Here is a 27,655-nt window from a genome sequence, read left to right as displayed (position 1 = left end):
GCTACGTCTGACTGTTAGTCCTGGCTTAAGGACAAGGAAATACAGAAATAAATAAATACAGAAATAAAAGAATATAGAAATAAATAAAATAATATGGAAGTAAATAAAAACAGTAATGAAAGAATACACAAATAAATAAATACAGAAATAAATATATACAGAAATAGGAGATTATGGAAATGAATAAAAAATAACTAAATACAGAAATTAATGATCAAGGAATTAAATAAATAGGGAAATAAAATTTATTAAAACATTTATTATTATATTTTTATAACCCAAACTCAAATAGTTATTGATACATTTATTTATTCATTTATTTACAATTTTGGCAGGTTTGGTCCTCCATACTGTACGTTGGTTCCTAGGTAACCATCAACTGGTAGCCCCGTTTCCTCTAAATCACGTTCGGTTCTCGCGAGAGGTTTTTAAAGCAACTTGCTATAATCTGTACGTAGCCTAAATCGAAATATTGTTACAGGTAGCTACATTTATTTTTACTACTAGGCTGTTTATTAAATTCATAGCCATATTGTTTAATGATTCTTTATTTTGTATTGTACTCTTCGTTTATGTTACAATTACACATTGATGGGTGACGATGACTAGCTATCGTTTACTACCCAGCTAACTACAGAAACAGCTTAACATGCATTACTAATATACTCTAATATGTAGCTAGCTAACTAATTCCAAGCTAAATCTGTTTTGTTTCTTTTGGTGATCATTAAAGATCAAGAGGGAGGACTAGATGTTTTCCGTCTTTACGATGTGTTATCACTAGTAACCTGCAAACGTTTTCAGCAACTATAGCTAGCTTGCCAACATGTTTTTAAACACCACTCGTAACTCGGTCACTCTCCACATAACTTGCATGTCGACACTGTTGTAACCGATTTTGTATTCAAACCTTCCAGGACCCATAAAATGTCAATTATGAGTTACGCGGAAAAGCACGACGATATTACGAAAGATGAATGGATGGACAAGCTGAACAATGTACACATACAGAGGGCCGACATGAACCGTCTCATTATGAATTACCTGGTGACAGGTATGCCATGAGTCGCACTTAGTCGATTTATAACATGTACCCACCCCTCTGTTGCCGACCTGTGGCTGTTTGGTAACAAATTTCTCAAGCCTAGACTGTTTTCAGAATCTGTAGACGGTTCTGATTAAGACAAGGTACTTTATAGCAGATCAGTGCCAAGATAAAATGAAATCCAATTGTTAGATGCTAGCACCCACTCGGAATTAAAACCAAACATGGATTCCATGTTTTTTTGCTTTGCACGCACACCTGTGTAGGTTTTACACCTGTTTGTTCAGATGTCTCAGTATTGGCGTCATGCTACTGCAGACGGGATAGCAGACCATAGTACAATGCTTGTCTGCTGGCAAACATTGACATTCATTTTTAGTCCCGATTTGGAGGCGAGTTGCACAATCTAACAATTGGATTTATTTCTTGGGCGCGGCTTGACGACGCAAACCAGGTCCTAATCAGAAATGTCAACAAATAACGGACATATCTTCCAACGTAAGTTTTCCTACTAAACAGTTACAGAGATTTGACACAATTTTCCCATATTAAGACAAAACTTTACTGTTAAAATATATGTATTGTATCAACAACAGCAAGCTCTACAGTGCAATTTGACTCCTAACCTTCAGCTGTTCTCTACTCACTGTAGGATAATCACTCAGCTTTTTAATGAATCCTAGTTACTGTTTATTATTATTTTAATTTTGATAGCCTAACTCTTTTCTATGTTTGTGCAGAGGGGTTTAAAGAGGCAGCTGAGAAGTTCCGTATGGAGTCTGGGATTGAGCCTAGTGTAGACCTGGACTCTCTGGATGAGAGGATAAAGATCAGAGAGATGATCCTGAAGGGACAAATACAGGAAGCCATTGCACTCATCAACAGCTTACACCCAGAACTGCTTGACACCAATCGCTATCTGTATTTTCACTTGCAGGTAAGGCTGCCATCACTAGACTGTTTTGCAACAAGAGCATCCCATTGTCTCTGTCAAGAGAGTTGATACTTTTAAAACATCCCTAATTTCTTTCCTACTTCCTCTCTCTTCCTCATAGCAACAGCACTTGATTGAGTTAATCCGGCTGCGGGAGACAGAGTCTGCGTTGGAGTTTGCTCAGACACAGCTGGCAGAGCAGGGGGAGGAGAGCAGAGAATGCCTGTCAGAGATGGAGAGGACGCTGGCTCTCCTGGCCTTTGAGAACCCAGAGGAATCTCCCTTTGGGGACCTGCTTAACATGATGCAGCGACAGAAGGTTTGTGTCTGCGTGTTTGGCTTGTTACCGGCTTCATATATTTTATTCAAAAAATATAAAAAGGGAGTTTGAGTCGTAAAGCTGTGGTATATCAGTCATTATAAACCAGGTGGTTCAAATCCCGAATGATGATTGACTCAAAGCCATATTATGAGACTTAATTAAGAAATAATGAATCCTATTATTTTACACTTGACTACACCCTCATGTGAAGCTTTACCGCTTGATCTGCAATAAGAATAGTATTTTGATATGGGGTAATGTATTTCGGGTGTCAGGGTAGCATGTTGGTTAGAGGATCATTAAACATTACTTAGTTAATGGTCGCCGGTAATGAAATTAGATACATTAAAATATGCTTTTAGATTCAATAGTAAAATATTTTTCAATAATCCTTTCTCCAATGGACTATTCAATGGATTACATCTGTTTTTGTCTGGGTTTCATGAAGAATTACTTATGCCACACATGCCACCAGAGACTTATTGGATTACTTCCGTTGAATTTAAGTTCATTCTGGCGCCCAAAAAACGCTGCCCTAACAAGCCCAAGCCTTCATCAGAGCGTATAAAAGCACATATAAGTTCAAGGGATATACTATGTTAACAGCTGTTAATTATCACACTCAAGTAGAGAGCCAGTCATAGTTACTTGTTTCTGCAAATACACAAATGTGTTGGACAATCAAACAAGTATTCATCGACGATGCACTTGCATGATCCACATGACAGAATTTCCAAGAGGACAGGGATACCTACTGGATGACAATACGTTTACAACCAAGCGATGCTACCTTTTTCAGACTTACTTTGTTTGAGTTTTTCTCAGTAGACTAAAGCTGTGGACAACTCCCCTAATGTTTTTGATTCTGCACATGAAAGAGGTAGCCTTATTATGCATTATTTTAGAGAGAGAGAAAAAAAGCTATTACTAAAATGTGACTAAAAGTCTGTCATTTAATATATACCTTTAGGCATTGCTTTTTCCTATGAAATAATGAATATTAGGCTACCTCTTACCTCCATCATGTGCACAATCAGAACAACTGGTCCAAATACAATAAACATGTTGTCCAGGGTTATAGAAGACTGATAACATGAGTACAATGTGGGACACGTTCAAATGTATTCTTGAAAGCCACACAATACAACAGCGGTGGCCTGCCAGACAGGGCACTGGAGCAGAGCCCCACTTGGAATTGTAAAAAATATGTATTTTCATAAACTGTATTATGTAACACATTCCTTTTTAGTGTGGTAACTGGTAAATGTGTTTATATTTTGATCAGAACACCCAGTGCTGGGATTTTGCAGAACATGGATCTCTTTAGGGCTGTTAAATAAACAAGAGGGTCTCTATGCATTCCAAAATGTATTTCTATATAACAGGCATGGCCAAGACAGTTCCTAAGAGCAAGCAATAGTCATGCAGTCAATGTCATCACCACAGGGCCAGAAAAAGAGACATTGGACAAGATTAACAGTATGTTAACATCAGACAAGCTGCAGCATCAAATTACAGAAAACAGAGGAAAGTAATATACCCATAACTTGGAAAAATATACTGTACGAGAATAAAGCATGGCTGTGTGGCTGCACATTTCATGAATACTTTGCTGAGCTAATTATTAGGAAAGCTGTTAACCAAAGCGAACCTTGGATAAAGCTAGACTGTGCTGAAGGGTTATTGAAACAAATTGACTATGAAGTCCTTCGTTTGATCTTGCAATTAAGGGACAAAAAACTGAAGACTTTGAGAAACAGGACTATTTTGTGATTTGGATAGAATAATTTATGAAAGACCACTTAAGGTGAAAGCTGGACTGTCTTCTCCTAATACAAGGTAACAACACAATTGTTTTTCTGACTGGTAAGAAATATACTGTATCTTGTAGCATAGTTTGATGACATAATATGGGTTTCTTGTACTGCAGTTATATGGCAGGATATGAACTCACCTGTTTCTCATTTGACCATGTTTCAGCTACAGTAAATGGGATAATTATGTGGTGAATGGAGTAGTTTAGCCATGGCCATGACATAAATGTAATGTCTAAAAAGGAACTAGCCATGAGTAAAGAGGCTATGTAAAATGAATGGCAAAAGTGTAGGCTGATGTCATAATGATTAATCTTTACAATTTAAATTATAATATAACATTTTAATATATTTGTAATGTGCTGTAATATTTTAAAGGTCTAGGCTACTCTTATCAAATGTGTAATTATAGATAACTAGACTAACCAGCTGGCTCGTTTAGTGTTGGCCTTCAGATTAAAGCTTTTTCAGGACGTTTTGTGCTCTTCTAGGAGGGAGCAATAACTTCACCATCGCTGACCAATACTTACTGATAACCTTAAGTCCTGCCTCCCCCCAACACTGTATCCCAACCAGTTTGCCTACCGATTGAGAAAGTCTACAGAGGACTCCACAGTTTTGCATTCTGCCCTGACTAACCTGGACAAAACCAACACCTATGTGAGAATGCTGTTCATAGACTTTAGCTCAGAATTCAACACAGTCATCCCCTCAATCTCTGAGGACCTCTCCTGGACCCTCAACACCTCTACCCTGGTCAAAAAGGCACAGCAGTGCCTGTACTTTTGGAGGAGGCTGAAGAAGGCCCATCTGTCTTCCAAGATCCTTGTGAACTTTTAACGCTGCACAATCGAGCATTCTGACTAGCTGCGCCACAGTGTGGTTTGGCAGATGCTCTGTGGCCGACCGTAAGGCCCTGCAACGGGTGGTGAAAACCACCCAGCATATCAATGGTGCTCAGTTCCCAGCCATTATACAGTAGACCTCCAGCGCAAGTAATGTCTGCATAGGGCGTGCAGCATCATCAGGGACCCTTTACATCCATGCCATAAACTGTTTGCCCTCCTACCATCAGGCAGGCAGTACACATCTCTTCGTTCCCACACAAGCAGATTTAGGAACTGTTTCTTCCCAACTACTGTAACTTTGCTGAACTTGGTACCCAACACTAACCATACCCACCTGCCCACCGCTTAGTACTGCCACTCTGGGACCTTGTTACAATACTTGCCTTGAACTACTGGACTCTGAAACTGCTTTACAAAGTCTGATAAGGATTTTTTTTATGTTGTTACATATACACAGATCAGCCATAACCTTATGACCACCTGCCTAATATTGTGTAGATCCCCCTTATGCCGCCAAAACAGCCCTGACCCATCTAGTCATGGACTCCATTAGACCTCTGAAGATGTGCTGTGGTATCTGGCACCAAGATGTTAGCAGCAGATCCTTTAAGTCCTGTAAGTTGCAAGGTGGTGCCTCCATGGATCGGACTTGTTTGTCCAACACATCCCACAGATGGTCGATTGGATTGAGATCTAGGGAATTTAGTTGCCAAGTCAACACCTTGAACTCGTTGTTGTGTTCCTCAAACCATTCCTGAACCATTTTTGCTTTGTGGCAGGGCGCATTTTCCTGCTGAAGGAGGCCAATGCCATCAGGGAATACCATTGCCATGAAAGGGGGCACATGGTTTGCAACAATGCTTAGGTAGGTGATACGTGTCAAAGTAACATCCACATGAATGGCAGGACCCAAGGTTTCCCAGAAGAACATTGCCCAAAACATCACACTGCCTCCGCCAGCTTGCCTTCTTCCCATTGTGCATCCTGGTGCCATGTGTTCTCCTGGTAAGCGACGCACACACACCCAGCCATCTATGTGATGTAAAAGAAAACGTGATTCATCAGACCAGTCCACCTTCTTCCATTGCTCCGTGGACCAGTTCTGATGCTCACGTGCCCGTTGTAGGCACTTTCGGCAGTGGAAAGGGGTCAGCATGGGCACCCTGACTGGTCTTTGGCTACACAGCCCCATATGCAACAAAATGATGACACCTTTCTATCAATACCAGTATTAACTTTTTCAAAATATTTGAGCTACAGTAGCTCATCTGTTGGATCGGACCACATTGGCCAACCTTAGCTTCCCACGAGCCTTGGCCGCCCATGACCCTGTCGCCAGTTCACCGCTTTTCACTTTTCCTTCCTTGGACCACTTTTGATAGGTACCTAATATATCCTAATGTACTGTTCAATGACAATAAAGTTAAATGTAATCTAATGTAATAACTGGGCTAATACCTTGCTAACTAGAAAATAATATCAATAAATGTACTTAGATTTATTTTGGGCTGCAGTCCTGAAGAAGCTGCGTAGCTGTTTGAGTGTTCTATTTAAAGTGAACATTGCCCCTTTATTAGCGCAACGGATTGTGATGTCAGGATTACTTTCCAACACTGACAATACAGTTTCATTTCTGTCACATTAGACTCAGTGTGTGATTTCATAATAGAGAAGGTATAGGCTTAGCCTTACGTTGTGAAGGGAAAATACATTTTTTGAGGAGGAGTTGGCATTTGTTTATGTCTGGTTTTACTTTGAAAGCATTTCTGTTATTTGTCATTTAAAAAGCCTCCAATCAAATCTGAGGTGTGGGCTAAATTAAAGTGAAGTTTGAGCCAAATTACCTTTCTTACACTAAACTTCTTTGCAACGCACACTGCTTCCACAACACACATCCTACTGCCCATAATGTAAAGAGAGACAACTTTATTGTGCATGTGTAAATGGGTCTTTCCTTCGGGGAGGTGTTTTGGAAAGGACTGCTCTTGTGCTTGACACACCCTTATTTTCCTTCTGTATGCTCTTCAGGTGTGGAGTGAGGTGAACCAGGCTGTGCTGGACTATGAGAACAGGGAGTCGACGCCCAAGCTCGCCAAGCTACTCAAGCTGCTGTTGTGGGCTCAGAATGAGCTGGATCAGAAGAAAGTCAAATACCCCAAAATGACAGACCTCAGCAGGGGCACTATTGACGATCCCAAGTAAAATGACATGCAGTGAAACTGGACTGCCACGCTCCCCTTGTCCTATTCAATCAGTCAACGACTGGATGATAACATGAAACATATATTATATATACATTTAAATTCTTTTTTCGTGTTTCACTTATGAGAGGACTCAATTGATTGTGCAAACTGTATGTATTGCTATATTTTAGGAAGTTACAACTGCTGTAATGATTCAAATATTAAGGAGTACCAACGTTCATGGTTTATTTCAGAGGCCACATTTTAATACATGTGTTTGGTTTGTTTACATGGAAAAACAAGTAGGAATGACTTTTACTTGAGGATCATGATCTGTTTCATTTGATATTGTTTAAGCTTGAGTTGACACAATAAGAGTCTGACTCCTGTGTTATGGAAGGAGAGGAATATATTTTGCTCTCCGTAAGTATTTGGGCAGTGATGCAAGATTTGTTGTTTTAACTCCACATTGGATTTGAAATGAAACAGTGAATATATGGTTAAGTTGCAGTCAGCTTACATTTGAGGGTATTTACATCCATTAACAGTTTAGAAATTACAGCCATTTTTACAAATAGCCGCTCCATTTTACAGAACCAAAAGTAATTGTAGAAATTAGCATTCTTAAATAAAGTCATCATATTTAGTATTTGGTAAAAAAATATTTTGCATTTGATGGCCTAAAATCTGCGACCTATGTACATCACCAGACGCTGGGTGTTGCTCTGCCAAGCTTGTACTGCAGCCATCTTCAGAGCGTTTCAGAGCATCTTTGCATTAGATCTAGTCTTCAGATAATTAAACGCATTTGGATTGAGCTCAGGTGATTGACTTGTCAAGTCAAGATCATTCTACTTTTTGGCCGTGACAATGTCCTTGGTTGCTTTAGTTGTATGTTTGGGGTCATTAAATGGGTATATTTACTGTACAGATACGTAGTGTAAATATGTTTCAATGTGTTAGATCACTACAGAAATGCTCATGCCTTGTGTATATTCTGTACTATTTTTTGTATCTGCTGCTCATATGTCTATATGTGTAATTTTATGTTCAGACAGTAATATACAATAAGAAATAACTCCTTCCCACAATAACACATTTCTTCAGGGAAACAGATTGCAGATATTTAAATAAATATTTTGAAAGTTTTATTTAAAGATGGACTACATCTATTTTAAACATCGCTGATGAAAAACGATGTACTTTTGTGTGTTTTTTAAGCAAAAAGTTTTTGCCATTCAAGTGTTTATTGATTCAGTGAATCATAGTCTGATGGATATGTTTAAAAAAAAAAGATAATAATAATAAGGCACACAAGGGTGTAATACAGTGGATATAAAAAGTCTACACACCCATGTTAAAATGCCAGGTTTCTGTGATGTAAAAGAATGAGACAAAGATAAATCATGTCAGAACTTTTTCCACTTTTAATGTGACCTATAATGTGAACAATTCAATTAAAAAACAAACTGAAATCTTCAAGGGGGGAAAATGAAAAATAAAAACCTAACAATAACCTGGTTGCATAAGTGTGCACACCCTGGGAATGTGGCTATGATCAGAATTAACCAATCACATTCAAACTCATGTTAAATAGAAGTCATTACACCAGAGATGGGGACAAGTCACACATGGTCAAGTCCAAGCAAGTCTCAAGTCTTAACCATCAAGTCTCGAGTCAAGTCTCAAGTCACAGTTCAGATAAATCAAGCAAGTCAAGTCAAGGGTTCACCCTAAGCAAGTCACGTTGAGTCCTTATAAGTTTCAAGTCAAGTCACAGTACTAAAGAGATGAACACACACACACACTGTCCTCTGTTTCTGACGTGTGCTCGGTGCGAAGCTCGATTTCAAAATCAAATATTTTTCTCCTCCGCGGTACAATTTTTTTGGGGGACGAAACGGAGGGATCTTGAATCAGCCTGAAGGGGTTGTATTCGCTATAACAACCGCCTTGCTATACCTTATCCCACTTATTACATGGCAAAATATTGATTTCAAAAGGAATTTATTGATTTAAAAGCGAGTGTATTGCTTCCTCTGAAGAAAATAGTCTGTTCCGTCTCTGGTTAGAATCCTGCTGCGTCCATAGCAACGCACAGTTTTTTATGGCAACGGTCTGTCATCAAGAAATAAGTAAGCACAATGCTTTTTAGTTTCCACACGCAGTCCACAAACACTTGAAAATGTGCACATTTAATACAGACATTATAGCCCACGTGTAATAATATACATGCCCGCTCATTTTAAGATGCCCATCAACATTAAAATTCAGGCTATGCCACGGTTATAGTCAAATTCCCTTACATCTATTTACCAGACGTATTCAGTAATGATAATGGTCACATTTCTAACAAGAAAAAAAAACTTAAATAATATGCAACCAAGGCCAAATTATGACAAACAAAAGATTCATTCATCACATTAGTAACTTAATCGTTGTAGATCTTAGTGAAACTGAATATATAAGAGAGTACTTTCTTACCTTTCCTTGTGGTTCTTAAAATGACTAATGAAATTTGACGTTGTTGCATATTTTGCATTTGGCAAATCTTTTTTTATTCACACGGTCCAGTTAAAAGTCCTTGTATCCAAACGATACTATTTGTGGAGCTCGACTAACGTTACTGTCTGCCATGTTTGGCGCGGTTTGAATTTGTAGCTTTAAAGGCACATACGCTGATTAGTGGTGCTGATGTCACAACATATAAAATAATTTTATTGCTGTTTGTTTATTATAAATTCAAGTCATTGTCGAGTCTTCCACTTCAAGTCAAGTCTCAAGTAACTTGTTCTGAAGTCAAAGTCAAGTCAAGTCATTTTCATACTTTAATCAAGCAAGTCACAAGTCCTGAAAATTGTGACTCGAGTCAGACTCGAGTCAAGTCATGTGACTCGAGATCCCCCACCTCTGCATTACACACCTGCCATCATTTAAAGTGACTCTGATTAATCAGAAACAGTTCAGCTGTTCTAGTAGGATTTTCCTGACATTCTCTTAGTTGCATCTCAGAGCAAAAGCCATGGTCTGCCGAGAGCTTCCGAGGCATCAGAGGGATCTCATTCTTGAAAGATATTAGTCAGGAGAAGGGTACAAAATAATTTCCAAAGCATTAGCTATAACACGGAACACAGTGAAGACAGTCATCATCAAGTGGAGAAAATATGGCACAACAGAGACTACCAAGAACTGGACGTCCCTCCAAAATTGATGAAAAGATGAGAGGAAAACTGGTCAGGGAGGCTTCTAAGAGGCCTACAGGAATTTCTGGCAAGTCCTGGCTGTGTGCTACATGTGACAACAAACTCCCGTATTCCTCATATGGATGGGCTATGGGGTAGGGTGGCAAGACGGAAGCCTTTTCTTACAAAGAAAAACATCCAAGCCCAGCTGAAGTTTGCAAAAACAAACATCAAGTCTCCCAAAAGCACATGGGAAAATGTGTTATGGTCTGATGAAACCAAGGTTGAACTTTTTGCCATAATTCCAAAAGGTATGTTTGGTGCAAAAACAACACTGCACATCACCCAAAGAACACCATACCCATAATGAAGCATGGTGGTGGCAGCATCATGCTTTGGGGCTGTTTTTCTTCAGCTGGCCTTAATCAGGGTGGAGAGAATTATGAACCATACCAAATACCAGGCAATTTTGACATAAAACCTTCAGGCATCCGTTAGAAAGCTGAAGATGAAGTTCACCTTTCAGCATCACAACAACCCAAAGCACACATCCAATTCCACAAAAGCATGGCTTCACCAGAGGAAGATTAACGTTTTGGATTGGCCCAGACCTGAATCCATTTGAACATCTGTGGGGTGATCTGAAGAGGGCTGTACACAAGAGATGTCCTCGCAATCTGACAGATTTGGAGCGCTTTGCAAAGAAGAGTGGGAAAATATTGCCACGTCAAGATGTGCCATGCTAACAGACTCCTACTCAAAAAGAGTGCTGTAATAAAATCATAAGGTGCTTCAACAAAGTATTAGTTTAAGGGTGTGCACATTTATGCAACCAGGTTATTGTGAGTTTATTTTTTTTGTTTTCTCCTGAAAGATTTCAATTTGTTTTTCAATTGAATTATTCACATTATAGGTCACATTAAAGGTGGAAAAAGTTCTGACATGATTAATCGTTGGCTCATTCTTTTACATCACAAGAACCTGGCATTTAAACAGGGGTGTGTAGACTTTTTATATCCACTGTATATACACAGTATACTATGAGCAAGAGCTTTTCTTATCCAAGTGCAACCCAAAGGGGCCTAGCTACTGCACTTAGTCATGGTAGACTGGCAATATACCAAAATCTCCCATGATTCCTGCTGTTTGAAATTGCTATTATAAACCAGTTACCCAGGCATTTGAACAATCATTCAATCAAATGTATTTATAAAACTCTTTTTACAACAGCAATTGTCACAAAGTGCTTTTACAAAGCACCAAGCCTGAACAGGTGGTATTCAGTTTCATATTAGCGAAAATTAGCGTAAAATAATACAGGTTTATATTTACGCAGGTCATGTTCCTATTAGGGATTATTGTAGACATCTCTGCTGGAGAGAGAACCAATATTTACCGCTTAATTAATTATTATTTGTGTGTTTTCCTTTTTTCTTATCTTATCTCAGACTGGAATCTGCTTCCAAATTACTAAGTCTGCCCTTGGCCCTCAATGTGGATATATTTTTAGTACATTACTGTATTCAACAAGTCAATCAGTACCTTTGAAAGTTAGTTGGTGTGATTTAAGTTTTCTTTAACAAATAACGTAGTTCAGGTAGCCCAGTGGGTAGGCCTTCTGACCAGTTACCGAGAGATTGTATCCCTGAGCCGACAAGGTGTAAAATCTGTTGTCCTGACCCTGAGCAAGGAAGTTTCCCGCAATTACACCCAGGTTATTGTAAATGAGAATGTGTTCTCTTTCGAATTATCTAGTAAAATTAAATATTTGTGACTACCTACTGTAGTATGTGAGCAGAGTGGGACTAGTTTGACTGGAGTGTGGAGTGATATCTGAACAGACCCGAAGGGCATGCTTGGTTGCAGGTAGAACCATTTTGAGTGTTCTACCTGAGTGTGTGGAGATGACCATGTTTAGGGGTAACAAACTAGGAAAATCAATGGCTATAGTTGACCAATATTATATGTAAGACTGCATATGTATGCTAAATAAGTGGGTCTATTTTATCACAGTTAAGTATACTTATTACTATTTAAATAGTACAATAGTACTAAAATATGATGTTAATACTATTTAGCAGTTCCAAATTAATATGCTTATACTTTTATGGTCATGGGCTAGCCAGTGTCTAAATTACATTGAGAAACAAAAGATTTGTGAGCAGGGCATCTTATACCACGTTACCCTAATGAACACCCTGAGAGATCTATCCTGTAGGTGTCAGTATACTAGTCTGAGACGAACCAGGGATGGCTGGAGCTGGATGCTGTTATTCCTTTAGGTTTATATTGTATACATTATTAATTATTATGCCATTGGACTACATTTCATAATTTATTCTATGTAATGCTGGTAAGTTGACCTTTTTAGGAAATGCTGCTCTACAGGCTACTATGCATTGGTTGGATTATGTACTTGTTGAAAACATGGGAACTGCAGCTGCAGTTGCACCAGCATTTTCCTGCCGTGGTAGTGATCACTGTTTCTTAGTGCAGGCCTCTGGCCATCTCTATGGCAGTTTTAGGTTGGGACTAATTAAATGTCTCTCTCTGGGACTCAGAGACAAGGCCGGGAGTTTAAGGAGGGAGGGTGGGGAAGCTGTGTTAGTGTTGCTGCAGAGAGAGCTCCAGCAGCTAACATTATAATTGAGACCAGGGTTATTGTTAATATACCCAAACGAACGGGGAGGGTGTTGTTTGTTTGCATTTAGGGCAGCTGGCGATGAAGATAGGTAGGCCTAGTTAAGGGGAGCGGTGGTCATGTAAAAGATTAGATGGGTTTTTAGGAGGGCTCTGGGCTAATTTCCCTGATAAATGAATTCCAGGTGCATTACATGTTGTTGCGTGCCTTGTACCATTCGACCGAACTAAAGCTACAAGCCCCACAATGCACTGTAGACGCGTGTGTATAGCCTACTGTGGGTTCGAAAAAAAACTCCTCTTATTGTTTCATGTTTTGTCTTCATCTTATATGTTTAAGATTTTGGAATTGGTATGTATCACCCCTGGGGGTCCTGATTTCTGGTTACGGAGAGGATGAGATCTACCTCACAGTGACATTATCTTTGAGCTTCTGCGTGGGCCTTGGGTTCGGCTATCTCTGTTCCTATTAGTTGTACCATTGCATTTTACTATGTGCGTCCAAGCCCCCGACTACAGCACCATCTGGGTTACCAATTGTGGTAGCAGCGCTTTCGCTTCTTTGCTGTGCTTCATGTAGTAACTGCTCCACGTGCGGCTGGCTTTGGTATTTTATTTAATATTCATGCATTTTTTCAGCTGCCCACACATGTTGAACTTGTCTGGCTTGTTTTCCAAAGGTGCTGTCATTGCATTCTTCATTGAAAGTTTCCCGGAGAGATTTCCTTGTAGGGAGGTGGACGGTGTGAACGACTGAAAAGTAAAACTCATACTGAATGGCATTGGGGCAAATATTTGGTGAAATTAATAATAGTTTTGAAGTCAACGATAAATATCTTAATAACGAAGATTTCGCACCAAATGGTACGGCTGTAGAGGAGATAGAACAGCGGACCGCGAAATGGCCCAGGTGAGGTGATGGATATCTACCGATTGCAAAGACGGATAATAGGCTTTTTAAAAACATGTGTAACCTTTTCACTCATGAAATAGAAATCAGTACTGTTTTATAATATCAATGCATTAAAAGCCACAAAAGGACGCACGTGTAGCTCTAGCCGGGTAATTTGTATGCGGTAGTCTAAATTTTTGGACATTAAACTTAAAAAAAAAACGTTCGTGCTGTTTCAAAAAAAAAATAATTACGCATTTGAATCACAGGGAAACATACATACTGTTCATTCTCTGGCACTTAAATTGCAATTCATATATGCAAATTGTTCATATGTAGCTTAGATAAGATTATTGTATTTTATTTCAACCTATATTTCAATTGGGAGGACACATTGAGTCACTTCTAGATGGGCTCTGCAAACAAAACCACATCGATATAAAAAGAAAAACAGGAATAAAGACACAGTGGATATAAAGTCTACACACCCCTGTTAAAATGCCAGGTTCTTGTGATGTAAAATAACGAGACAAAGAAATAATTTCAGAACGTTTTCCACCTTCAATTCAATTGAAAAACAGAAATCTTTGAGAAAAAAACAAACAAAAAATACTCACAATAACCTAGTTGCATAAGTGTGAACATCCTTAAAAGAATACTTTGTTGAAGCACCTTTTGATTTTATTACAGCACTCAGTCTTTTTGGGTAGGAGGCTATTAGCATGGCACATCTTGACGTGGCAATATTTGCCCACTCTTCTTTGCAAATCTGTCAGATTGCCAGGACATCTCTTGTGTACAGCCCTCTTCAGATCACCCCACAGATGTTCAATTGGTTTCAGGTCTGGGCCAATCCAAAACGTTAATCTTCCTATGGTGAAGCCATGCTTTTGTGGAATTGGATGTGTGCTTTGGGTTATTGTCATGCTGAAAGGTGAACTTCATCTTCAACTTTCTAACGGACGCCTGAAGGTTTTGTGCCAAAATTGCCTGGTATTTGGAACTGTTCATAATTCTCTCCACCCTGAGTAAGGCTCCGGTTCCAGCTGAAGAAAAACAGCCCCAAAGCATGATGCTGCCACCACCATGCTTCAATGTGGGTATGGTGTTCTTTGGGTGATGTGCAGTGTTGTTTTTGCATCAAACATACCTTTTGGAATTATGGCAAAAAGTTCAACCTTGGTTTCATAAGACCATAACACATTTTCCCATGTGCTTTTGGAAGACTTGATGTTTGTTTTTGCAAACTTCAGCTGGGCTTGGATGTTTTTCTTTGTAAGAAAAGGCTTCCGTCTTGCCACCCTATCCCATAGCCCATTCATATGAAAAATACGGGAGTTTGTTGTCACATGTAGCACACAGCCAGGACTTGCCAGAAATTCCTGCAGTTCCTTTAAAGTTGCTGTAGGCCTCTTAGAAGCCTCCCTGACCAGTTTTCCTCTCATCTTTTCATCAATTTTGGAGGGACGTCCAGTTCTTGGTAGTCTCTGTTGTGCCATATTTTCTCCACTTGATGATGACTGTCTTCACTGTGTTCCGTGTTATATCTAATGCTTTGGAAATTATTTTGTACCCTTCTCCTGACTGATCTTTCAACAATGAGATCCCTCTGATGTTTCGGAAGCTCTCGGCAGACCATGGCTTTTGCTTCTTCGATGCAACTAAGAGAATGTCAGGAAAATCCTACTAGAACAGCTGAACTGTTTCTGATTAATCAAAGTCACTTTAAATGATGGCAGGTGTGTAATGACTTCTATTTAACATGAGTTTGAATGTGATTGGTTATTTCTGAACATAGCCACATTCCCAGTCATGAGAGGGTGTAAACACTTATGCAACCAGGTTATTGTTAGGTTTTTATTTAAAAATGTTCCCCCTCAAAGATTTCAGTTTGCTTTTCAATTGAATTGTTCACATTATAGGTCACATTAAAAGTGGAAAAAGTTCTGACATGATTTATCTTTGTCTCATCACAAAAACCTGGCACTTGTAGTGAGTTAGGTACACATCCGAAGGATGGGAGCAAGTTATTTTTATCAACATAAATGTACCAAGCACAGGAAGTAGCTCCTTAAGTATTTTAGTTGGAATAGGGTCCAGTTGATAACTGGTGGGTTTAGTACTAATCACTACTTTAGTGAATGTGTCAAGCGATACAGGATTAAAATGTTCTAGTGTCCCCTTTTATTCCAGGTCAGGGCCATTCTGTGCATTGTCAGGACAACAAAGATTTTGAAGACTACTTAATTAAGGAGTTTTATTTGTTTCTAATGATGAGGATATTTTAATCAAAGAAGTAGTAGTTGTGGTTAGTTGTTGTGATGTTTAATGTAATAAGATGGTGGTCTGATATGGTTGCTGCAATGTGTAGGTCCTGAGACATGTTGGACAAAATCCAACAAGTTAATTATGGCTTCAAAGGCACTTTGGTGTAGGTCATTGGAGTTTTCTAGGTGAATATTCATTTCCTTGATTGTACATTGATATTTGGTTTCATAAATAGTACCAACACCTCCCCCTTTGCGGGGCTCATGGGGGATATAATCACAGATTTAGCCCAGAGGAGATGCCTCATTTATACAGTAAATTAATCAGGCTTTAGCCAGCTCTTAAATACGCTTTCTCTAATTGAAAGGAGAATGTTTTTCATCCTACTGGAGAAAGGCACTTGCTGTGGTCAGAAACATTTGCTGACTTCTCTACCGATATATGATGTTAGGTGACAACATGTTATGAGTGGCTGTTGACCTTTATTGTATATATTTTAGTGTGATCTAGATTATCAGCATCCAGCCTGACTTCTGTCTCCCTGTTTTGTTCTTTGACTTCTTTTGACAGGCCATTGGTAAGAAAGTGGACGGTAATGCTTTTCTTGGGCACGTGCCTCCTCTACTGTGCCAGGATGGCCATGCCAATCTGTGCTGTCAGTATGGCTACCACGTTTGGTTGGACCAAGACACAATCTGGCATGGTAATTGGGGGCTTCTTCTGGGGTTACTGCTTTACCCAGGTGCTGGGAGGACATGCCAGCGACAGGTGGGTCAACCTCTGGATTTCTGATAAAGAGAATCAATGTACTTTTCTTAACTTGATTGGGATTTGTATTGTTTGGTCTCGTGTGACCAGCATTAATAATTGTTAATAAGAACCATATCAGGGCCCCTCGAGTGACGCAGTGCTCTAAGTCACTGTCTCACTGTACAGCTGAGCCAGATGTTCAAATCCTGGTGTGGGCGTAGCATGGGGCACTAGAGTCTGCCTCAGGGCTGCCAGTGGTGGACAGGTGATTCTCGGAGAGGGAGGCCTTGTCTCGTTGCACCGGGGCAACTCCATGTGGTAGGTCGGGCACATGCAAGCTCAGTCTGGTTTGTTGGCTGTGGAAGGCATTCGCCTCGGTGAAAACCCGGTTGAGCATGCAGTGTGAACAGCCTGATGAGATATGCCCTGGAGGAAAAATGTCTCGATCTTTGACTGTCTGAAATATGCAGTGGAGTCCATAGAAGTCCATAGTCCATAGATGTGCAAGAACTTTTGGGGTAAAGGGTAAAAAAAAAAATGGTGATTTATTGTTTTGCCAGACTTGGTGGAGAGAGGGTTCTACTTCTTTCCACAACATCCTGGACAGCCATTACAGCCTGCACCCCTCTGTTGGCACGCCTGAACTTCAGCCCCCTAACATCCATGACTGTGGCTAGGTTTTTTATGGGGCTATTACAAGGTGAGACAGGATAGGAGAGAGTGAGAAGGTCAGTAGGGATGCGTGCAAACTAGACCTTGCTACTGATGAAGACCTTGTTATTCTACTGATCTATTACCCTCTTTCTTTGGCTTGTTTTTGTAATAATCTTCCTAGGTGTCCACTATCCCTCTTTGGCTAGTCTTTGCTCTCAACGTGTGGTTGAAGGGGAAAGAGGCTTTCTGATGAGTACCATTGGCAGTGGTTCTTATATGGGGTAAGATGCATGTAACATGCACAAATGAACATACCAACATCTGTCTCTGATTGTGATGTCATGAGAATTAACCCTATTTGGAAGGAATTGTAGAAAATGCTTCTGTGTTGATGTGCTTCTGCTTGTGAGTCAGAACGCTGATGGTGGGGGGCCTGGGGTCCATGATATTAGAACACTACGGCTGGGAGAGTGTGTTCTACTGCACTGGTCTGCTCTCGGGACTGTGGTCATTGACTGTCTGGGGATTTCTACTGCGAGGTACTTCAGGGCTGCAATATATAATCAATGTTTTGGTTTGCTCATACATGTAGTGCTTTGCAAAAAAAATACTCAAGACCAAAGAGCAGAAGTTACAAAGTATACAAATGCACAGATTAGGAAAAGGGTACTAAATAATACACAATAGTTGGGATATCCCAGTGAGTACAGTTGGATCAATTAGCTTTATCACACCACCCAGGCACTGCCAAGGAAAGGCTATCCCTCAAGATTCAGTGCTCCAACAATATGGAGACTTGTGAGAGAAGCCACAGAGAGGCCAATAAACACTTTGAAGGAGCTATAGAGTTTAGTTACAGGGAGTGGACTAATGGTTCACCAGTCAACCATATCAAGAGCACTGCATGAAACTGGCCTGTGTTGGAGAGTATCAAGAAAGTTGCTATTAGGCTATTCTAAAAGTAAAAAAAAAAATGTTTTACAAAAATCCAATGATGATGTAGGACAAGGTCTTGTGGTCAGATGGGATCACAGAAAACAGAGCTTTTTGGCAAAAACTCAAAGGAGTCAAGAATAATGGGCCACAATCAATATGATGCTGTGTGCAAAGCAGGTACATAACTTTCAGCTGTTATTGAAAGGTACCAAACATTGACTAGATTACAGTTAGTTTGGCATTCTAGCTAATATTATTGAACCTGTGGTCATTGCAACAATAAATTATTCTGGAAGTACACCATTTCAAATAACGTCCTTCCCCAATGGCATTTCATGTAATCTTTCTTCAGTTGGCTCCCAATACCAAACAGAATGACGTTTTAATCTTCCATTTATAATTTAGTAATATGAAATAATTTTTCAGGGGGTTAAAAACATTTGCAAGGCACTGTATACTTTCAAAGGATAACAAATGTAATGCATATGTTGTAAGAATTCACTATTTCACTGAACGCTTGTAATGATTCTTGAGGTAGGCAGCAATAATCACGATACAGTATATGCTAATGTGACCTTGTGTCATTTCCAGGTCAAAAATGCAAAGTGCAAATGCATTCAAGTCATGGATCCATTTCGGGTTTGTCAAAGGAACGCTGGTTGAAAATGTTCAAACAGCCCTCTGTATGGTACAGCTAAAACTTTTCCATGTTTTAAATATAGATGTTATGCAAATGTGATTCAAATTCTTGTTTTTTGGTTGATGTTGCATGCTTGCTCAGTCAGTTTTCTGTTGTCCTCATGCCATGTGCTGTGGAAAAACAGTTCCCCTCTTCCACCAAAGAATGTGCAATAATTCAAGGAACTTATGAATCCAATTAGACTTTAATGAAATTCATAAAACAATGACAATCCCAAAAGCCAGGTACACCCATTGTTTAAGACCTGGACCCTAGCTTTCAATCCAGTGACATCTTACATGACCTTATCTGACCATCCCTTTATGTTAATCCCTTGGGCGTGTGACACCTTTGTTCCAGAACCTTTTGGGGTCCGTCCTCCAAACCATTAAATCATCAAACATTGGTGGCTGAAGTTCTGGACACTCCACAAAAGTAATATAGTCGTGAGGGCCATTAACTTTAAGGCACATGATGGTTTGCTGCTGACACAGTCATGATTATTTCAATTGAAAACGTATACATTAAACATTGATGATTATACTGTTTACCATACTGATTATTTGTGTATGTGACTAACATATTGATATATTCATAAAGTGTGAGAGGATAATGCATTCCTATAAAAATCCCTCTACATGTCAAAGGTATTTTTGCTAAAAATATATTTGATCCCATTTAATGAAACTATCACAGTATAAGGTAATAATTACCCAGAAATTATTATGTTTTGATTTACAGCTCCGGAAGAGATTAAGAGACCACTGCACCTTTTTCTTTCCTTTCCAAAAAAGTTGAAAAGGAAGGTTTTGAGTGAGGAACAGAAGGGTTAAACCAGTGGTCTCTTAATTTTTTCTGGAGCTGTACATAAAAAACTTCTGGATTGGGCCTTTACTGCATGGTGACGTCATCACTGACTGGGGAAAATGTATTTACATTGCACTCGCCCTTTAAGTCCTTCTTTCACCTCTTTTCAGTGCCATGGTCTTTGCACACCTGTGCTGCTGCAGTACTAATTACACATTGATGTCATGGCTACCAACCTTTTTCCAAGATACATTTCCACATACCAAGGTTATTACCGTTATCTCTTTAGCCAATCTTTTGCCATTTCCAAAAAGCATGACCTTCCTATACTGACCATTTTCACCCAAAATAAGCCATCTAACCCTTGTAACGTACTGTGATCTGTAGTTTAACTCATCCATCTGATATATGTTATTACAGGGATGGGTGTGTAATGTAATTCCATGGCTTGTTGCAATTCCATCTGCACTCTTTGGAGGCATCATTTCCGATCACCTCATTCAGCAAGGTATAATAACAGATTAAAGGAAAAAAGGGTTTTTGGTGTTGCTTTCTTAGTTATTGTAACCACATAGTAATAAAACAATTCTCTGTTCTAGGATTTGGAATAGCATCTGTTAGGAAGATAATGCAGGTAAGCGTATGTGGTTTAGAATCCCTAATTAACACTCTTGTGTGACTGCACTCAAAATATAGTGTTATGTAGGCAGAGAGGAAGTATGCTTAAGAGGTTTGTTCAGACAAGTGGGATCTCCACATTTTCATTCCAGCCTCAGGCAAAAATGTCTCATGACTGGCATTTAATTAATTTGCCATCTGGTAATAATGGCGTTAAATTTTAAATATATATATTAAATCTAATATCTCCTGCCACATCCTCGCTGGTGATCAGCATGTTTTTCTCCTCCTACAGTTCATGTCCATGGTTGTGTCCAGTGTGTTTATCCTGTTCCTCTGCAGACCCCTCTCCTTTCCTTCCGCTGTGGGTTTCATCTCTGTTGCAGTGGGTCTGGCCACCTTAAGCGGCAGGTGTGTTTTTTGTTATTTTTTGTGTCCTATAATTATGTCTACATAAAAGCAGTACACGCATACAATGGCGGAGCAGCTTCACTTCCAGTAATGGGGGTATTCATTTACTAACTCATTGGCTTTGTGTCCATACCTTAGTGGTGTGTCTTTGAATGTGCAGGACCTGGCCCCATCATGTGCAGGAGCCTTGTTTGGTCAGTTGTTTTTTATTGCTTTATGTAAAAAAAAAACATACAGTGGGGAGAAGAAATATTTGATACACTGACGATTTTGCAGGTTTTCCTACTTACAAAGCATGTAGAGGTCTGTAATTTTTATCATAGGTACACTTCAACTCTGAGAGACAAATTTACAATTTATTGCATGACATAAGTATTTGATCACCTACTAACCAGTAAGAATTCCGTCTCTCACAGACCTGTTAGTTTTACTTTAAGAAGCCCTCCTGTTCTCTACTCATTACCTGTATTAACTGCACCTGTTTGATCTCGTTACCTGTATAAAAGACACCTGTCCACACACTCAATCAAACAGACTCCAACCTCTCCACAATGGCCAAGACCAGAGAGCTGTGTAAGGACATCAGGGATAGAATTGCACACCTGCACAAGGCTGGGATGGCTACAGGACAATAGGCAAGCAGCTTGGTGAGAAGGCAACAACTGTTTGCCACAATTATTAGAAAATGGAAGAAGTTCAAGATGACGGTCAATCTCCCTTGGTCTGGGGCTCCATGCAAGATCTCACCTTGTGGGGCATCAATGATCATGAGGAAGGAGAGGGATCAGCCCAGAACTACATGGCAGGACCTGGTCTATGACCTGAAGAGAGCTGGGACCACAGTCTCAAAGAAAACCATTAGTAACACACTACGCAGTCATGGATTAAAATCCTGCAGTGCACGCAAGGTCCCCCTGCTCAAGCCAGCGCATGTCCAGGCCCATCTAAAGTTTGCCAATAACCATCTGGATGATCCAGAGGAGGAATGGGAGAAGGTCATGTGGAGCTTTTTGGTCTAAACTCCACTCGCCATGTTTGGAGGATGAGTACAACCCCAAGAACACCATCCCAACCGTGAAGCATGGAGGTGGAAACATCATTCTTTGGGGATGCTTTTCTGCAAAGGGGACAGGGCGACTGCACCGTATTGAGGGGAGGATGGATGGGGCCATGTTTTGCGAGATCTTGGCCAACAGTAAGAGCATTGAAGATGGAAAAATCCCTGCTGCAGTGTGTGCAAACCTGGTCAAGAACTACAGGAAACGTTTGATCTCTGTAATTGCAAACAAAGCTTTCTGTACCAAATATTAAGTTCTGCTTTTCTGATGTATCAAATACTTATGTCATGCAATAAAATGCAAATGAATTACTTAAAAAACATACAATGTGATTTTCTGGATTTTTTTTTTAATCGGTCACTCACAATTGAAGAGTACCTATGATAAAAATTACAGACTTCTACATGCTTTGTAAGTGGGAAAACCTGCAAAGTCGGCAGTGTATCAAAAACTTGTTCTCCCCACTGTACCACTTAGTATCGTTTTCGGCCCATTGTATTTGTTTTATTTTTATTAACAACTGAAAACATTAGTATGATAATTTCTTTCTCTGCAGGATTTATGAATATGTGTGGGGCTTTCGCAGGTACGTATCATAATCACATATTATGCCTCAGTGTACAGTGCAATCCACAAGTATTTGGACAGTAACATAGGTTTTGTTGTTTCGTATCATTTCAAATTAAAGCCTGTTCGCTTTAATTTGAGGGGAATTTCATTACTGGATACACCGTTTACAAGTAACATCACATTTTGTACAAAGTCCCACCTATTAAAGGGTGCCCAGCATACTGTATTTGGACAATTCGCATCTTAGCTGTCACGCGCAAAAGTGCTGCCAATTTTTGATCTCTTTGCAACACAGTCTCCCAATATTTGAGCAATTCCTTTGCTTTCCACCCAATGTTGTCTTTCTACCCGATGCTTGCTTCGCCAACAAAACTGTCCGACAGTTCAGGAACACTCTCCAGGAGGTAGTTAACCTTTTTGGTCCCCATCCTGATTTAAGGGACTGAAATGCAAGGTGCAAAAATGAGTGTTAGCCAAAACAGGATGGCCCACAAATATTGTTCTGGAAAAAGGTATTTTGGACACATGAAACAAATATTAACATGTACCAGTGTTGGCAAGAGGAGAGGAAAAAAAGCAACAGGCATAATATTTATTACTGAAATAAGGTGGCATTATTGGATGGCACTTCACCTTGCTGCAGAACATGACTGCAAAATGACTGCTAAAGCAACCAAATACTTATTTTCAGCCAAATAGTGGAATGTTCTTGACTGTCCAAGTCAATCACCTTCTCTTTTCAAAAGGTTATAATTCCTAGAGTGTTCACAGTTTATGGATGTAAATGCCCTTAAAATAAAGCTGACGGTTGACCCTTTAAGCTCTTTGTTTCATTTCAAATCCATTGTGCTGGAGTACAGAGCCAAATTAACAAAACTTGTGTCCCTGTCCAAATCCCAATGGACCGCAATGCATGCTGAACACCAAAATCATGTTCTGAGCTGAGTGTGTAATAAGTATGACTGTTTAAATCAGACCAATTTCTGTATCCTACAGGACTGGTCCTGGTCTATGTCTCTGGGTACTTAATTGAGGTCACAAATTCCTGGGTTAACGTTTTCCACCTTATCGCCGTGGTGAATACAGTGGGTGTCAGCGTGTTCATCCTGTTTGGAGATGACAGACGTATTGACTTGTGGAATTTCTCCCAAGTTACAGTTGTCTGATGCACATAGAGAGATTGCTCAGTAATGTCTGTGTTTTTCCTAGCTGTCCCGTATCTGCTGCATTAAGAAGTTGTTTTTAGTTTAGATTGTCCATTAAATGGCTGTGGGTTATGCTGTCAGAGTCAGAGAAACAGTGAAAGGGGCTGTGGTCTTATTTGGCACCGATAATCTTCTGGCAGTTGGAACAAACTTTTATTTTGTTACTAGTCTCTCTTTTAATTACACAACTGACTACCTAGCTAGTACATTTGGTTTGTTGGATGCTCTGAGGAAATTTTGGATTTACTTACTGTTTTTTTACATTCTGAGAACAGAAGTGAATATTTCAACTTGAACATTGTTTATTTAAAGGTTGCAGGAGTGAACTGAGTGTTATTTGACTTTGGTTGATTTAATGTTTTCCTGTGATGTTTTCATTTAAACTCTTAAGTATGCAAATTCTTTATTTTTTTGTGTTTGTTTTTAACCCCTTTAAAAATGTCACTGAATGTTTCAATGCAACTTCTAAAAACACAGCTAATTTATCAAACACAGATGGGACAGATGGAGAAATTATTTCCTTAGGCATTAATCATGCAAACACCTTTTCTGTGCAGTACAGCATCAGTCAGATTCAAACCTACTGAATTATCATCTCTTTGTTTATTATATTAGTTCACTACACCACACAGACAACGCTACAGTCTTTCTACTCAAGCGTTTAATATTAGTCTATTAACATTGCTGAAACCAAACGATGAACAAAATAGAGTTCAGAACATTTCATGTTCTGAGGATGCAAAATATAGATGCAGCAAAGTGAAATATACATACAAATGACAGCCTAAATGTGTTCTAAATTAGTTCTTCTGTAGTATTTTCAGCATAAAAGTTCCTAGTTATATTATGATTCTATTGAAATTCATATTCCGAGAACATTAAGAAAACATTCAGACAATCATGATGATCATTCCACAGAAAATCTCACTGACCATAAAGTGATCACAAAATGTAATGAATGCTTAAGGAAATAATTTCATTGTGTAATGTCTGTTAAATATATCCTCAAATAAGGCTAGCAGTCTTAACTTAAACTCTATATGCTAATTGTATTTTAACAGATTTTTTGTGATGTTTTAAATAAATATATATTTTTTTTAATGCAATCAGTCTTGAAGTTGACTGATCAGGAACACTCAAAGATGTAGGTGTATAGCTGTCAGCCACTACCATCCACAGAAGACTTCACCAGCCGATCACAGAGGCTTGCTGGATGGCAACGTACAAAAACACTAGTTAGCCTCAAAAACTGGATGGCCTAAAAGTACCTAAAAGAGCCTACGGAGTCCTGGGAAAAGTTATTGTGGACAGATGAGAAGAAAACGAACAAACACCAGAGTGAAGGCAAGAGAAAAGTGTTGAGAAAATTAACTATTTGGCATACCAGCTCATCCGTGAAATATGATGGATGGCTGTTATGTTATTGGCATGTGCTTTTGGCACTGGAACTGGCTTATTTCACTGATTATTTAACTGCTAACAGTAGCAGCAGGATGAATTCCAGGTTGTACAACAAATAGCGTGTCTGAGAGGACAGATGTCTATGGTTATTCAGCAGAGAAACACCATTTGTACTCTGTGACAGCTGAACAGTGAGGAAATGAACAGTTGGGGGATGCTCCCTTAATTTAATGAACTAATACAGTTTTTATACCTGTCAGAGATGATTAACATTAATATGTTAATTGAAGCAATAATGTCTCAATCTTGCCCACTAGTTCCATCATGTGATGTGCTGGCCTTAATAAAAATAATAACATTTGTAGACATTTCAAGACCACAGTGCTTCCACATATTGCAGTCCCAAGGGCCCCTCTGACCAAAAGTAAATGTAAGTAATCTGTTTTCTGAGAACTTACAGAAGTAACCATGAGATGATCCAAAATACGGTAATCTTCAGTGGAACAATGGATGCATAATGACAAACCTCCAACCTACTTTGTTTCATGCCTTGAAAACATTAAAATGTATGATGTGATGTATAATTGCCATGGTCATTTATATTCTTCATTCAATGAGCATTCCAATGGTAAAGGCAGATTTGTTTTATCAGGGCACACCTCAACAAGGGAGTTTCAAAACAGGGCTTAGCCCAGACGATCAGCAGATGACTGATGTTTAAATTAAGCAATGCATGCATATTTGCTGGTCTGAGAGGAAATAAATAATTATTTCAAAGGGAAGTTTTAAATATTTCAAAAAATAATCAATGATTGATATTTATTGAAAAACCAAGGTTGAGGCAGTCAGATAATGTATAATATGCTGAAGTGGTTCAAGATGAATTTCGCAAAACCTTATGAAGCTATTTCAATAGGCTACCAACCTTGTAATAGAATATCAAAACTATGAGGTCTGCACTTTAACCAGAGTCATTAAGTAGCCCACTCTGTGCCAGCACCTGCGACTAGGCTGACAACATGGAACATGGCAGACCTTTGAATTTGTGGGTGACTTTGGAGCAGATGGATGTGTGAATGTTGGAATATGAGATTATAGGAAGTGGATAAAATAACAGAAACACCAACAGTACATCAATATATCAAGGGCCTAGTAAGGAGTAGGGCCACACTTTACCTACAGCTCCAAACCTTCTAGGAATGCTGTCATACAAGTCATACATCCCTTCTTCAAGAAGAAAAAGCCTCCAGTTCTTCAAGGACTGAAGGAGGTGTATATAGACTTTGCATTCTGCGCTCCAGTTTCCCAAAATGATTCCATGATGTTCAGGTCCGGTGATTGGGTAGGTAATGGAAGGGATCTGATGTCATCCTGGTTTTCATACAACCACTGTTTAATTTTTTTGTCAGTGCGTAAAGGTGCATTATAATCCTGGGATATTGGTATGTCATGGGGAAAGAGAATACTCCTGGTCCTGTAAATGGCCTCATATTCCTTGATCTTTATAAAACCATGCAGAGCAATCATCAGACCCAATGACTCCCACTAAATGGCTGTCCATACCATTACGGATCCCGCATGTTTAACAGAGGGCAGGAGATATTGAGGGCTGAAGGCATCCTTTCTCCAAACGGAAACCTGTCCGGATGTAGGAAATAGGGTGAAAGATGACTCATCACAACACAGTATTACTTTTATTCACTGTTCAGGGGTCCAGGTTGCATGCTTTCTACACCAAGTCACACGTCTTCGGAATATTGGCCTTGGATGCAATCTGTTTTTAAATGGCAGCCTTTGTGAAGATTACAAGACCACTTTTGTTGAGACTGGCCACTCACAGTCTCAACAAACCATCAGGTTTCGCTTGCGACCAATGTTGCTCTTTGTCTATGCAATTTGTCCACGTTTGACATATGCTGTCATGACTTTTGAGATTGTTCCCGTTAACACCTTGAATAATTTAGCTGCTTTTCTGCACCTGCATTTCAGGTGCTGACTATTTGGCCTCTTGTTATTTTGAATTCTCAACCCCCGTTCCACCTGACACATGACTACTGCCAGACTAATTGTCAATCACCAAATGTATCCTCTACAGTTACGTTTGTAATTAGGATTTAGTTAGTATGAAGCTTTTCCTTTTCCATGTGGTGTTCCCGTTATTTTGTCCATCCTCGGTAGGCTATCTTTATCGCGGTCGGGCACGGTACTTATGATCTCTGTCGTTCGCGTACGAATATGGCTCATTTTGAAAGGCTCTTTTTGGTGAACATTGGAACCGAATCGTAATGGTGAACGGAATCATTCATTTAGCTCCTTTATTTTCAGATAACGAACAAACATATTCACAAATGATTGCATATCCGCACTGCAGAGAGAATAAATAGAATACATTTGCAATTTTTCAATAATATGAGCAAAAAACTAGGATACTTTTTAGC

The 27,655-nt window shown here is 39.4% G+C and overlaps 2 protein-coding genes across 6 annotated transcripts; both read left to right on the top strand.

Annotated features, from left to right (window-relative positions):
• The first annotated feature begins 387 nt into the window (after nucleotides 1-387).
• Nucleotides 388-8,628, top strand: LOC105022347 (glucose-induced degradation protein 8-B homolog). Of its 2 annotated transcripts, XM_010890639.3 has the most exons (6): nucleotides 388-481; nucleotides 918-1,054; nucleotides 1,500-1,543; nucleotides 1,786-1,982; nucleotides 2,101-2,298; nucleotides 6,992-8,628. In XM_010890639.3, the coding sequence occupies exons 3-6, from the start codon at nucleotides 1,513-1,515 to the stop codon at nucleotides 7,163-7,165; spliced, it is 600 nt and encodes a 199-aa protein (XP_010888941.1). In that variant the 5' UTR covers nucleotides 388-481; nucleotides 918-1,054; nucleotides 1,500-1,512; the 3' UTR covers nucleotides 7,166-8,628. The 2 variants fall into 2 exon arrangements, with proteins under 2 accessions (XP_010888941.1, XP_010888939.1); XM_010890637.3 differs by lacking the exon at nucleotides 1,500-1,543.
• A 4,281-nt stretch (nucleotides 8,629-12,909) lies between these two features.
• Nucleotides 12,910-25,794, top strand: LOC105022348 (solute carrier family 17 member 9-like). Of its 4 annotated transcripts, none has more exons than XM_034295746.1 (14): nucleotides 12,910-13,060; nucleotides 13,649-13,878; nucleotides 16,699-16,896; nucleotides 17,439-17,578; nucleotides 17,714-17,813; nucleotides 17,947-18,071; nucleotides 19,060-19,156; nucleotides 20,125-20,221; nucleotides 20,375-20,462; nucleotides 20,554-20,588; nucleotides 20,847-20,983; nucleotides 21,122-21,177; nucleotides 22,598-22,627; nucleotides 23,608-25,794. In XM_034295746.1, the coding sequence occupies exons 2-14, from the start codon at nucleotides 13,745-13,747 to the stop codon at nucleotides 23,775-23,777; spliced, it is 1,407 nt and encodes a 468-aa protein (XP_034151637.1). In that variant the 5' UTR covers nucleotides 12,910-13,060; nucleotides 13,649-13,744; the 3' UTR covers nucleotides 23,778-25,794. The 4 variants fall into 4 exon arrangements, with proteins under 4 accessions (XP_034151637.1, XP_019907040.2, XP_010888943.2 ...); XM_020051481.2 differs by having other exon boundaries at nucleotides 12,910-13,560; XM_010890641.3 differs by having other exon boundaries at nucleotides 12,910-13,878; nucleotides 20,868-20,983.
• Nucleotides 25,795-27,655: the final 1,861 nt, after the last annotated feature.

This window comes from Esox lucius, chromosome 12 (assembly GCF_011004845.1).
Source record: "Esox lucius isolate fEsoLuc1 chromosome 12, fEsoLuc1.pri, whole genome shotgun sequence".
NCBI classification, from domain to species: Eukaryota; Metazoa; Chordata; class Actinopteri; order Esociformes; family Esocidae; genus Esox; species Esox lucius.
Note: the sequence above shows the minus strand (reverse complement) of the source record. Positions and strands in the feature narration are given on the sequence as shown.

Excerpts from the sequence above, each read along its gene's own strand:
- LOC105022348 (XM_034295746.1), top strand. The coding sequence starts at position 13,745 with ATGGCATTGGGGCAAATATTTGGTGAAATTAATAATAGTTTTGAAGTC. Across the intron at positions 16,897-17,438 it reads GGAGGACATGCCAGCGACAG|ACTTGGTGGAGAGAGGGTTC; the intron begins GTGGGTCAACCT and ends TTGTTTTGCCAG. Across the intron at positions 20,589-20,846 it reads CTGTTAGGAAGATAATGCAG|CATGTTTTTCTCCTCCTACA; the intron begins GTAAGCGTATGT and ends GCTGGTGATCAG.
- LOC105022347 (XM_010890637.3), top strand. The coding sequence starts at position 928 with ATGTCAATTATGAGTTACGCGGAAAAGCACGACGATATTACGAAAGAT. Across the intron at positions 1,055-1,785 it reads TATGAATTACCTGGTGACAG|AGGGGTTTAAAGAGGCAGCT; the intron begins GTATGCCATGAG and ends ATGTTTGTGCAG. Across the intron at positions 1,983-2,100 it reads ATCTGTATTTTCACTTGCAG|CAACAGCACTTGATTGAGTT; the intron begins GTAAGGCTGCCA and ends TCTTCCTCATAG.